General features: G+C 38.6%; 1 protein-coding gene across 1 annotated transcript in view; it reads right to left on the bottom strand.

The window, feature by feature from the left end:
- Positions 1-12,782, bottom strand: part of CLIC5 (chloride intracellular channel 5) — a 76,965-nt gene extending 64,183 nt beyond the window's left edge. The window contains exon 1 of the mRNA XM_009319680.1: positions 12,210-12,782. Within this exon, the coding sequence (XP_009317955.1) occupies positions 12,210-12,695 (486 nt within the window). The 5' untranslated portion in view covers positions 12,696-12,782. The remainder of the gene's footprint in view (positions 1-12,209) is intronic.
- Positions 12,783-13,876: the final 1,094 nt, after the last annotated feature.

The raw sequence follows: 13,876 nt of genomic DNA, 5'->3' as shown, positions 1-13,876 counted from the left end.
AGGTCAGGTTGGACGGGGCTCTGAGCAACCTGATCTAGTTGAAGATGTCCCTGCCCACGGGAGGGGGGTTGGACTAGATGACCTTTAGAGGTCCCTTCCAACCCAAACCATTCTATGTTTCTATTCTATGATATATATATAAAACAATCTGCGTGGTTTTTACAAAGGTGTTCTTTTTTATGTCACCTTGTAACTATGCACTATGTAACTAGAAACTACTTATTGCTGATTATTTACAAATCCACGTGCTCACCAAAGAAAGGGAAGAAAGACTGGTGCCTCTTCAAAATAGGCCACATGGTGTATAACATATTTTTGATACTGGACCTTTGTCCAGTATATTTGTTTAGTACCTTTTCACAGAAATATGACCTTGTAGTAACTTTAGGCTTTGAGAAATTCATGGTGGAGTTAGACTGCTCAGACATAGACCTCCAGGGCCATGTTAGATGCCCTGGGGTATCCCGCCCAGCCTCCAGCAGTTGGTTTTCACAGGATCAGACCTCTTACATGTTACAGCAGCTGAATCACTTCCCCAGCTGAGAAAGCTGCTCCTTCTCAGATGGTACTTGGTCAGATTTATCAGGTGATCAGAGTTCACAACTAGTTGATCTACAACTTAATGACTGACCTCCAAGAAATTTAGACTGGACGAATTCCTTAAGACAGTCTATATTGAGTCCCGGGGTGTTTAATTCAGCTAGATTGTTTCTGAGGTTTGTGAACTGCCATTTCTAGCCAAAGTATGAATTACTCCTTCTCCATATTCAGCTTCTATTCCACCATGGAAACAAAAGAGAAAAGCAAGCGGCTCAGACCAACGTTCAAGAAATTTTCTGTCTGACAGACAATCATTAAAACAGACTTCAGAAATTTTATACAGCTGAATTCCTAAATCCAAACAGTCTTCAAACTGCATGTACAGAGTATGCATCGAAGTATCTTGAGTAATATCCTGTCTGCACTGAATCAGTGCAATATTCTTATTAATTTCAGCATGGCTTACATTCTCGGTCTGAGCATGCTACTATTCAGAAATATCTCTGAAATCTCACCAAGACCCACTGAGCATACAGCATATTAACGGTGATCCACATTGAATCACTTGATTAAAAATACTTGCCCTATAACCCTTTATAATATTCATCTGAACTGACAATTTTAATTTTCTTTAGTCCCCAAAATGACACAGAGACTGAAACATTAGATAATGAAATGAAAAGATAGCAATTAGTCCCTTACAGTTTCATACCTTACTTCTAATTTTATCTACGATTTCTCTATATGATAACATTTTAAATTAGTTAACCTCTCTATCTTCATAAAGCAAAGGATGGCATTTTAGTGTTGCCCATTGAACTTCCTCTTACTTAAAAACTATGATTCTTCTCTAAAGGTTCATCAGCTTTTAAAAAAAATTCCTGCTTTCTATTCGTCCTTTTCCCAAAGCACTGAACTATTTAAGTAGAAACATAATTTTATTGATTTTAAATAATTGAGAAAAATGTGAATGAAAGTTTTTATATCCTAAAATGTTAGGCATGTGTTTTATACTTTTTATGCATAAGCATCAGAGCATTCAGCATGCTGCAGCACTGAGCTCCGCGATAATTTTTTTTTTTTTTAAACAACTGGGATACGAGTGCAGTCTTCATTCTTAACAGGCCTTCTTGATGGCCTGTGAAAAAGCCCATAATATGTACAAGAAAGGTTACCTTCCATGCCTGAATCACAGCCTGATATATATATAAAAAAAAAAAAGCTAAAAAAAAAGGACTCTTAGGTCAACAAGTCTACTCTATGAAATTCAGGATTACTGAATTATTTTCTCCAGTACTTATCTGGAAAGGTTCTAGCTAATAGACATTAAAATTAGGAAAAATTTCTAGGGACATGAAGAAATAAAACTTTATAAGTTTAAATTATTTCTCCTGGTATTCCTATTTAATGAGGACTTGCCAGTATTATTTAGACACCTCAATGACCAGTCACATGCCATTTCTGGCTAACAGAGACCCTCTAGTAATGAGGAGCCACCAAAGCATCAGTGTTATGGGTAAGGACGCACATATTTATAGAGCAAGTATAAATGACCCATTCTGTGGGGCAAGTATAACACACTTCTGCTGGCTAGTTCTTTAATCAATACATTTTAAAATAAATAAAAAACCCCAGTACAAATACATGTGAGCAGAGGTCAGAAGAGAGATTAAATACCTATATATTCAGATGCAAGCTTCCACTCCTTCTATTTGCTTCTCAACCAGTCCTCAAGCTACAGGCATATAGTGTTGAGCTTCAGATGCTAAGATTTCCCAAGGAGCAGTAACACAGACAAGTGAATAACCCCACCTAAATGTCAATTAAGGATCCAGAGAGAAGCCCTTCGAAGCTCTTGAACTTAAGATTCAGGACCGGTACCTGTGAGCACTCTTAACGCCAATGAGACAGTGGGAATTACGCCCTGCTGGTGTGCTGCGGGCAGACTAGGGAACTTTACCATGATGTTAGAAAAACATTATTGCTGCTGAAAGGAAAACAGGTGTCAGGATAAGTGAAAAACTGTGAAAGGCAGGAAGAAATTAATGAAGCTTTTTCTGACTGACTCTAACATGTTCATATCAGGACATTTCACCTCAAATAGAATGATGTGTTTACTTAAACAATCGTAGGTATCTTAAACCAGGAGGTTATTAAAAGAATCTTTTTTGCTGCTTGTTTAGTCTAGCTATGAAAGTAGAAGCAACCTGAGACAGGATGCAGCTGTGGAAAAAAAGGCACCTTTGTGGAAAGAAGGTACGTGCAGAAGGGGATTACTATGATGACTGGAAGAAATGGAGACAAAAAGGATTGGCTGGTTTAGCCCCAAAACATATGAGGACGTCTAAGCCTAAACTGATTTAAAAAAGTGCTAAATGAAAGAATGAATGCTAATGGACATGAATAAATGTCATTTGGAAATTAGACTAAGGTGTCAAACCATCAGGGCAGTGACGTTTTGAAACAGATTTCCAAAATTAATAATAATGGCCACTTAGTTTTTAGATCGACCTTGATCAGTTTATGAATTATGTATTATATGATGAGGCTGGCTGTGACAGAAAAGGACTCCGTTTCATGTTCCAAAAGGTCATCTCCAGTCCCATGAAATTTTTGTCAGATTACCAGGAACCAAAAAAAAAAAAATCATCTCGGTGAGCGTGCTAAAATTTTTACCTTTCTGTGCCACATTTTTTATACATATATAAGTAGGAAAAAAATGTTTTTCTCTTGGAAGATGTGTTCTTGAGTTTTACTTCATTAACACTTGTAGTATGCTTTGAGGTGACTGCATGGAGGCTGCAACAGAAACTCAACTCACGAATCAAAATCCTGGTTTCAAACACTGCTTGCCTGTACTGAAATCAGACCTGTGCACTAACCAATTCACTTCTCCTCTATTCCTAATTGTATCATTATAACTTCATGAAGGTCACTGACGTCTTACAACATTATCAGAGATGTACCAACAGTAAAAAGTCAACCATAATTGTATCATTAATTTATATGAAAAGGGTCATCTAGAGGTCTAAATATAAAAATCAGACCTGCAGACAACAAATGAATGACTTATTTTAGAGTGACATGCTGCCTCCTACTTTTTTTTTTTGCCACAGAAGGTAGTTTCCTACAGGTTCATAACATTTGCCATTAAGCAGTTGTATTTAAAAAATTGTCACTGATACAGAAAGATATTCAGGTGTTTCTTTTCAGCCACAATCACAGCGTATAAGAGAACACTGAAAATATTTCTAATGGACCAGTAAGTACAGTTGCAGAACAGTGGAAAATTTCCCTCCAATACAGGGTCTTATGACCCAAAGAAACAAAGCAGATTTTCTTTTCACAACTGAAATCTTAAGCTGTGTTTGAACTGGTACCTAGGAATTCAAACCTAGTAAATTCAGTTGGCTTTTCTCTTCTACTATGGTGTCTAAAATAAAAAGTAACTACAAAACAAATATAGTTGAAAGAAACATATATGGGGGTTGCTGTTAAGAAAAGGATAAAGGTTGACTTAAGTTAAAGAAAGTGCTAGTTCTCAGTCTTGGAAAGATGCTAAAATGTATCAGATGATTTTATCTGATAAAGTTAGACTGTCCAGTGAACAGCTGAACTGTCCAACACTGCAGTGTTTGTTCACTGTTGCACTTCAGCTGTTGCTGAGTGTGGACACTGGAAAAAAAAAAAAAAAGAAAAATTAAATAGCCTGAAAAAAAGAAAAAAAAAAATTCAGTCAGGAGTTTGTTTCCAGATACCCATTATCAGAATTAGCTTCTAGTCTAACCTAGTAATCCAGGCTTTGTATTTAAACTGTCACTGGTGGCATTCAGTTTATTTAACTTCAGGTGACAATGCCATTGTATGCAGTGAAAGTTTATGGCTTGATTCAGTGGCTTAAATCTAGATATCCAGCAGCATTTGGGAGGCCCTAGGATAGCTGAGGAAATCTGTAAACATATATGAGAAAGCATCTATGGGAGACCCGTGGCCTTCTGCAGCGGCAGCTGGAGGCCAGGAGGGAAGCCTTAAGGCATCTATAGCAGCACTGGATGCCTATGGTTGGAAAATTGAATTAGGCCCCTACTCGATACAACTAACAGAGTCTACGGAAGAACTAACCTCACCCTACAGCTGATGCCTACACTTGGCCACACGAATTAACATCCCCCTGCACTATTTCAGATAGCTTTTTGCTGCAAAAGGAGCTTAGATATCCTGCAGAGACATAGTTAATAACTTGGCTTACAGACACACAGTAAGTCGGGTGAGCCAAATCCAACCCTTGATATTTAAAGAAAACAAAAAGCAGAGCAGAAAAGCAGCTTTCCTCTTGCAGATTCCAAAATAATTTACATGCCTTAATAATTTACATTACATAATAATTTATATTACTGGTAATATGTCATTACCAGTTCCTTTGCAGAGACTATCTATTACTTTGTGTTTGTAAAACATCAGCCTCAGTAGAGCTGCTCTTTAGGTACTTCTGCAATAAACAATTAAAAATAATACAAACCCCTCTATATTGGACAGAAACCATTTAACAGCTGACAGTACTGCTACATAGATAAGTTGTCAGGGACAGCAAAAAAGTAATCAATCCACAAATCTGAACATTTTCCTCTCCTAAAATGTAACAAAAGGAACCGAGATGTTTCAAAAGAAAAAAACAGACCAGGCTGGGATAACAGTTTTATTTTCAGAACATCAAAGAGGGAGTCACAAAAAGAAAATTGTAAGAAAAAGAAACAAGTATATAAAACCCATTTTAATTTTCTCTCAGTATGACCTACGTATTTACATTGTATTTGCTATTGCTGCAATCACTGTGCAGTAACAATTTCCTAGACAATATGGGTCTGTATTTTGAGGCTGTTGCTATGCTACTGTGCTATACCCAGCCACGGTCGCTGCTAGAGCCAAAAGCTGAAGGTGGCACAGGAGTGTCAGCTGAAAATTGATTCATGGACCTTTCCGGAGGCAGAAAAGGTGTGTGAGCAAGGCACAGACTCAGCAGAGGTCAGAAGCAAGACCTTTTATCCTTTGTGTTCAACAGATTAAGCAAACTGCTATGCCCTGCTGCTAAAGCACACGTTCTGTTCATGACTGATAGTCAGGGAACTGGATGTTATCTGTAACAGAACTGCCATTCGCTAATCTTTTCAAACAAGCACACAGAGTAATTCAGATAAGCATAAATCAAGCTATGAAGAGACCCACAACGCAGTTTTCCTCCTCAGAAATAAGGGTTACATAGCTACTAGGTTTATATGTTAAGACTTAACAGATTACCCATCTCCCATCCATGATAGGGTGTAGGAGGTAGCCATGAAGCCATGCTGTGCCTGCACAGTACGGTGTGCAGATATTACAGGTGTATCTCTATTTTCTGAGTTAGTAGAGCAAAAGCACTGGTGATAGTATGCTCCACATCAGATTTATATCAGAGCAATTCTCTGACTTCAAAACCGCACTGTTTTCAGTGACAGCTGATCAGAGTCTGGTCACATCACTCAGATAAACCTAATGCTCTTGAAGTCAAATGGCAGGCGCAAACTGTGCAATAGTACTGCTTACAGCTGCTTGCAAACAGGCGAGTAATAAGTGACTGAGACCGTTACAGAAGCATTTACTGGGAAAGCAGCAGGGCTAGAAGATGAAGGATGTTAAAGAAGTTGAAGGATACACAATATCCTAAAACATGGCAGACGAAGTGTCCCGACTAGAGGGTTGGACAGATGATGAATTAAAGAGGCACTTGCTGTAGTAATTTCTATTGGCACTGCTAAATACACTACCTGTATCTGAAAACCGGAGCTTAAGAAATAGATCAATTAACTGGAGAAAGACTGCAAAAGGTCAAAAAACCCCTACAACAAACAAGCAAAAAAACCCACAACACACCAAACCACTCAAAGTTTAGAAATGATGATTCAAGCTTGAAGGCAGGCTGAAGGAATTGGATTTGTTTAGTCTAGGAAAGCAAAGACTGAAGGAAATTTGATATCTGTCTTCTAATACAGAAAGAACCTATCTATTAAAAAGAAAAATAGCATAATTCAGAGCAACAGAATTTTAATAAAGGAAAATATTTGTCTCAGGAAAATACTTAAGCACTGACAGAGTATAATTGGTATAAGTGCTGAATCTGCATCACTGAATGTTTTCAAAGAAGCATGTGTTAGGGATAGTCTAGATAAGACTGAGAGCAGGAGGACACATCTTATCACTTGGTATTCTAGACTTGTATATCTATACTTAACTGTACTTGTAAACTATCTTAAGTAAGACTATTTGCAGTGAAAAACATCCATCAATTTCATTAAAATTATCAAAAAAGGTATCACGTTACGATATTGGTTCCCTATTAGTCATTTCTTGCCGTGCACATGTTAACTTCAGCATGTTGCATCTCGGTCTGTAAATCTGCCATGACTGGAGAACTCTGAAAATAGTTTTTAGATGTTTTCCTTGCTCAAGTTGCTCAGTTAATGCTATTTAAAAGGTGGATTATGAATCATTTAACCTTTTTCTAAGCTTATGAATAAGACCAAAATAATATTTGCTTACTTCCATTAGATATATTATAAAAAATATTTTTAAAAGCTAAAATGTCATAAAAAGCCAAATTACTATAGTTTTATGTACATATAGAGTTACACCTGCCACCTGGCTTCAGCCAGAACTCCTTTTACCACCTGCAAACCTGGAGAAGATATGGTTTAACACCAGCCTTACGTGCTGTATTGGAGTCAATTAAAAGACTACCCGGCTTGCATTGCTAAAAGGTATTTGGACACCTAATTATGCTTGCAAATATCTACCACGCCAAAATTGCAAGTACAGTTGTTTTACTCTGTAGACTATGAGTGTAGTAAGAAATAAGTGGTTGAAAATTTGAAAAACTGATATTCTCATTAATGTCAATATCCACCCCGTTATTCGAAACCCCCTGCAGGACTTCCTACTGAAAGCTAAAAATGTTCATCTATGTGGGGTACTCTTTTACTTTTCATCTGCTTCTATAAAATGCTTAGTTCTGCTCAGCAAAGCACCAGCATAACCACTAACTTAAGACTGGGCATCCGCGTGGTTACATTATGATTTGGTTCTGCTCTTTTCAAATAATACATGCTAAAAATTAGCTATGTCCTGTAACTTCATGTTCTAAACCATTAATACATATTCTTAAACAAAACTTTCTCAACAGATACCAACATGCTCCATAAAACAACAGAAAAGCCAACTCAATGGGAAGGAGCATGACTTTTGCAGTGATACAAGCGATTAATCTGACTGTCCCTGTTAAGAACATGGTCTGTCATTCATAAGAGTTCAGCTCAACTTTGTGAGTCAGTAGGGAGCTAGCACAGGGTTGTGCCATCAAGTTATAGCCCTCAGACCTTCCTGACTTGGAAAGAAGGGAGTGGGAAGCATCTTGTGGGAAAAACAGAAATGTCCTTTCTTTCCCAGCTACTGACTTAAAGAAATTTTACTAAAGGATGCAATAATCCCAATGGAAACAGCTAAAAGTTTAAGTTCTGATGTACAGAGAAGTTAAAAGCAGTATCTTTCTTAAAACAGCATTCTTAAATATAAGCACTGGTATCCAGTGAAAGGACAGGAGGCAACTGGCACCAATTGAGATACACGAAATTCCATTTAAACATAGGAAAACACATTTTTACCATGAGGGTGGGACACTGGAATGGTTGCACAGAGAAGTTGTGGATTCTTCAATCTTTGGAAATATTCAGAACTTCACCAGACACGGCCCTGAGCAACCTGCTCTAGATGATCCTGCTCTGAGTAAGGGGTTGGACTAGATGATCTCCAGAGGTGCCTTCCAGCATCCGTAACTCTGTTACCCCACTGCAGTGATCCAACGTGCATGTTCACGATGCTAAACCACTGTATTAAATTTGTATTGTTTGCATAACACAAGGTGTTTATTGCTCAGGGTAAAGAATTACCTTCCTTCTTTTGGGAACTGTGCTCCTATAGCACAAATGTGTACAGAGAGGGTATAATCTGTAGCCAGTCTCAGGTTGTCAATAAACCAGAAGGGCAATAATTTTCTTCTGAAAAGAAAATAGAGGGACTATTCCTTAAATAACAACTCAAGCTTCAGGAAAACAAAAAGTTAAAATTTTCAAAGAAGCTCAACCTTCACGACAAACACGCTGCTAAACAGGGAAATACAGCATACAAGTGAAAAGGTTGGACCTCTGAGCAGCAGCTACAAATAGGTCAAGCTGACCGATGCACCCAGTAACGTAGCCTGTATGTCAGCCATATTTCTGTTCAAATGTCAAAGGCTTTTGTTTGAAGAAACTACAATGTTATTGAAAGGGCATTAAGGTGACCGTGACAAGCCTGGACATGCTGGATTCACGCAAACATCACCATGTTGCTACGTGCTATATTCTGCTATTAAAGGTACAGGGAATTCCTTGAAGAAAGCCAAAATTTTTTACCTTATGGCACATCCTGAAATAGTCCACTGACGAGGATGTAGTTACCAAGTACTAAGATTCAGTGGAAGATGAGTGAATGCGATTTCTTGGTGTCTAATACCACAGAACGGACTACAGAAAAGATTATCCAGTCTGACTGAAACTATGGTCCTAATGCAACAGCACTTCCAATATTCTGATGAAGTTAAATTTCTATTCTAGGCAGTGCACTGCAACTAAGCCAGCTAGAGTGTAAGTTAGATACCATTTAATCTTCCCACTTTCTCTGGTTTTCAGTCAGCAGCAACCTCTGCCTGACACTCGTATTTCCAGCCACTCACAGAGATTTGTTAGTGCTACAAACAAAGGAAGGAGTAAATAGTGGCAGAATTGTCATTACCACTATTGTCCCACAGCAAAAGGTCCTGCTGTCGCTGTTAATGTTTGCAGAAAAGAGCAAATCCAGAAGATGAACCCAATTTTGGAGCAACACTGGCCTCAGGTGGACTAGAGACCATACCAGGAAGGAGCCATCTATGAATAATGGCCATTGACACAACTGAGAGATTTGGTTCCTACGTGCAAGAAGTGATAGCCCTCAGGTATTTCACAATTCTTGCTAGGTATTACTCTATGACCTTCCATTTTATAGGCTGACTTTTGCTATCTGGATAATTAAAGAGAGAGAAGCTGGCTCTGCGCTCCATGGAGTTAGTGCTTTATTACCTCAACACCAGAAAGAAAGAAAAGCAAAAATCCAAAAAAGAAATGTCATCAGTTTCTCAAGGAATAAAACGCTGTCATAGGAGTTCAGTTCAGCCACCCACCCAGAAATATCCAGTGACCTGTCCACTGGGCCTCCAGCTCCTGCTGGAGGAGGATCACAGTATGGATCACCTGAAAGCCGCATGTCTCATCTTCCAGCCAGGTAGGGATGTCTTGGGGCTCAAGGACATCTCAGATGGTCCTAGGCACTTATGTTTAGGCAAGTGAATCGAGTCCAAAGTTTGTGCTTCTCTAGACTAGCTGATAAGCCCCCTTGATGGGATACTCACCTATGCTGCACAACAAAATCAAGGAAAAGGACTTCCTCAGTCCTTCTCCGTGATAGCTCTTTTCAAAATGCCCCTCTTCTCACTTTTCAGAAATTCAAGTTATCCCCGTCATCCCTGCTTGAATGGGAGCACCCGCACGCATTTTCTTCTTTCGTGCATGGAAAGAGAGGACACCACTATCTTGAAACAAGACCAAGGTGAAAGAATAAGGAACAAAGAGAGATTACTTCAAAGTCAAAATACGACATTCACATTGCTAACACCATGAACTTACTAACAGACAAAATATACTCAATTGCTGCAACTTTTGGTACATGTATGCAGGACTACAAGCAGAGATACGAACTAGAAACACCACCATAGATATTACTTTGCCCATATAATTAATGTATTTTTAGCAACAACCATGATCCAGTCACAGAAATAGGGCAGCTGCCGCTCCAAAGACTCATACAGTGTTAAGTACTATGAAGATAACGAAAAGGCCAAGTGCCCTCACACATGGCTCTCATAGCCCACTTCTACAGAAATCAGTAGCAAAACCCCTTTGTGGCAGTACGCATGGACCCAGAACGATTCCCGACGCAGCAATTCGTAGATACTCCCTCTCCTGAAGGATACACACCTTTTTAGAAGAGTAGCTGCAGTTATATTGAAATTCAAGAGAAATGGCCGATGGTTTATGGTTTGTCTTATGCAGAATAAGACTAAGTAACCTGATAGCCATTTCTGGTTTGATTGTTTTTTTAATTTCTCAACAATTTAAATTATGTATCTTTATGCAAAAATTAGAAAAGCAATCACAAAGGATTGTCACATAGAGAAGGGAGACATGAAGGGGGAATAACATCAAGTTTTCGTCTACAGGAAGACATGACACAAAGGAAAAATATTTAAACCCTAACTTTCTTAATGTATTTAAAAGAATCTCAAAATTCTGTTGACACTTTATGGAAGCAATCTCCTTTACCCTACAAGTAAATGTAGGATAACTTTTTAACTAACTCAGTTTTCCAAGAAATCCAAGATTTATAACAGAAACCAAACAAAGTATTAGGAGAGTCCGCCAAGCCATTCTCTCCCCTAGCTCATACAAAATAATCAGCATCTCACACCAATACAAAGGTTATAGTGTGCTCTTGCTTAAATAAACTAAATTAATGAAATACAGACATTGCTGAAAACGTTTCTCACATAGTGTTACTCACATAGTGTTACTCACTATGTGTGATAACAAAATCTCTTATCCTGTTTTCAAAGCACCTGCGGAACTGAGGAACAGACTCTGGCAATCTTATTTATGTTGAAAAGTGACAAACTTTACAAGACTTCTGATGAAATAATAGAGATTTACACTCACAGTGTATGGTACCATTCAAGGACAACAAGAACTTGAAAATTTCTCTCTTATGTAGTTAAAAAGGAGGAACTGTCAGGTCTGTGTTACGGCCTAATAAATACAGAGAAAGGTTGAATACAAGAGTTTTTATGAAGGGAAATATAGTGCTTATTTAAGAACACAGGTGTTTATGGTTTAGAAATTTAAGTAATACTTTACAAGGTTAGAGAAAGTGTGAAAGTCCCTTCAGTAATTTAAACCTAACTTGAAATTAATGAAAAATACATGTTAAAATTATCACAGAAATACATTATCTAAATATTGAAAGAAATAAAAGAAAGACCTCTTTCAGGGATGAGTATTTGTGGAAATTTTATTGCCATTATTTAAACTATATATTTAGTTTTCTCTGTAGCATTAATAACTATCAGTTTTGAGCTATCAGCTACTAGATAGATAGTGAAACACAGGGATAGCTGAACTAGCTTAACTAAACCAGTTCAAGTAGTAATAGTCCAGCTGTAACAGCAGGGAGATACCACAGAATAAATGAATTGCAGCAACAATCAGAATACTTTCACCATACTCATGCTTCCACTTGAAATGAAGAAATCCCAGGCACCTCCACACAACACAAATCATCTCTTTCTACGCCTTAAGATGTAAGAGGTAAGTGAATGGCTTGCCCCCCTGCAGCACACAGGCAGCAGAGCTGGGAATAAAGCGGCAGGTAGCTGTATTTTACTGATTTGGAGGACACATAGATTGATTTGGGGTTTAAAACTACTGTATTCTTAGAAGCACCCAAGCTCTTACCTTTACAAACATGAAAATCTCATGATCTTCCTGAAAGTTGTCAGTTTCTCCAAAGTTATTGTTAAGGGGGAACTTGAGGGAAGTTGAAGAGTTGGAAGAAGTGCTCTGGCTCCGACGCAACTGGAAATCCGGAGGAAAATGCACGTTGCTCTCAAACATCATGCCCTCTACATGTTTATCTTCTAGAGTTGGGCTCATCAGATCCATCTCCTGGTACGGGTGGTCTTCTTCAGCACCATGGTGAGATGAAGAACCACCATCCTCCCCATCAGCCCCATGCTGAGAGGCCACAGAATTACTACAGCTACTTTCTGAGCTCTCTTGACTACTATCCATGTTCTCTGGGATAGTAGTGATTGAAGGAGATGCTGGATCTTCATGGACATGATCATAAAGATTATCCCCTTTGTCCTCAGAGTCTGGAATCCCATAGATATTGGTGGTGTTAACATTTTGATAAACATTGGTAAAGACCTGATCTTCCATGACTGCTGGCTGGTGAGTTTTGCCTGCCTTCTGGTACCTTAAAAGACTAGAATTAAAGTGAGATGTTGACAGACAAATGCTCTTTAGGAGGAAGCAGAGTCTGTGGTATGCTTTCTGAATGCTCTGCTACACATGGCAGATCTCCAACAATCATTTACTGAGAGCTTTAAATCAACAACTACACTTCCACTGAAGTAAAAGATAGGGCTGTCTCACTTTTAACCCCTTTGTTGATCTGACTGCTGGTAACTATATCTTAGGAGCTGTAATCACTTTCTGTTCTTCCACATATAGCCTGGCCAAGTATAGTGAAAAACAGCTTAAGGACCTATCAGTACTAGGAAGCTATGGTCAAAGATAGGTATTCTTTCACAGGAAGCCAGGAAGTTTCACTGCAAATCTTATGTACATTTTGTGTAAAGAGGTAGAAATGCAGACTTCACCCATTTACCGACATTTTCAACACACAAAAGCCTAGCTTCAAGGAAAAGCAAGGCAAAACTGCCTCAACGATACAAGCAATCTGCAACGTTTCACTGGTTACTTATACCACCATCAACAAATGATGATAATTTATAAAAAAGCTACAAATAAAAAAAATTATATAGTGGTATATCCATGAGAAAAAGGCATCAGACTTGAACTCTTTCCAGTTTTGCCACTGGTTCACTTTAGGACCTTGAACCAGCCACTTCACATCCAGCGACTTCATCCTCTTGTCTATAAACTAGGGCCAAAACTGTAACAAGTCTTGTGAGCTGCCTTGGAATCTAGGAAAAGAAAACACTGAATAAGCATTAACTATTATTATGTATACTTAATATATCATAGAATCATAGAATCCTTTAGGTTGGAAAAGACCTTTAAGATCAAGTCTAGCACTGCCAAGTGCACCACTAAACCATGTCCCTAAGCACCACACCTACACATCTTTTAAACACCTCCAGGGATGGTGACTCAACCACTCCCCTGGGCAGCCTGGTCCAATGCCTGACAACCCTTTCAGGGAAGAAATTTTTCCTAATATCCAACCTAAACCTCCCCTGGTGCAACTTGAGGCAATTTTCTCTTGTCCTGTCGCTTGTTACCTGGAAGAAGAGACCAACACCCACCTCGCTACAGCCTCCTTTCAGGTAGTTGTAGAGAACAATAAGGACTCCCCTGAGCCACCTTTTCCCCAG

This window comes from Pygoscelis adeliae, unplaced genomic scaffold (genome assembly GCF_000699105.1).
Source record: "Pygoscelis adeliae isolate BGI_AS28 unplaced genomic scaffold, ASM69910v1 Scaffold121, whole genome shotgun sequence".
Classification (NCBI taxonomy): domain Eukaryota; kingdom Metazoa; phylum Chordata; class Aves; order Sphenisciformes; family Spheniscidae; genus Pygoscelis; species Pygoscelis adeliae.
This window is presented reverse-complemented; position numbering and strand designations above follow the sequence as displayed.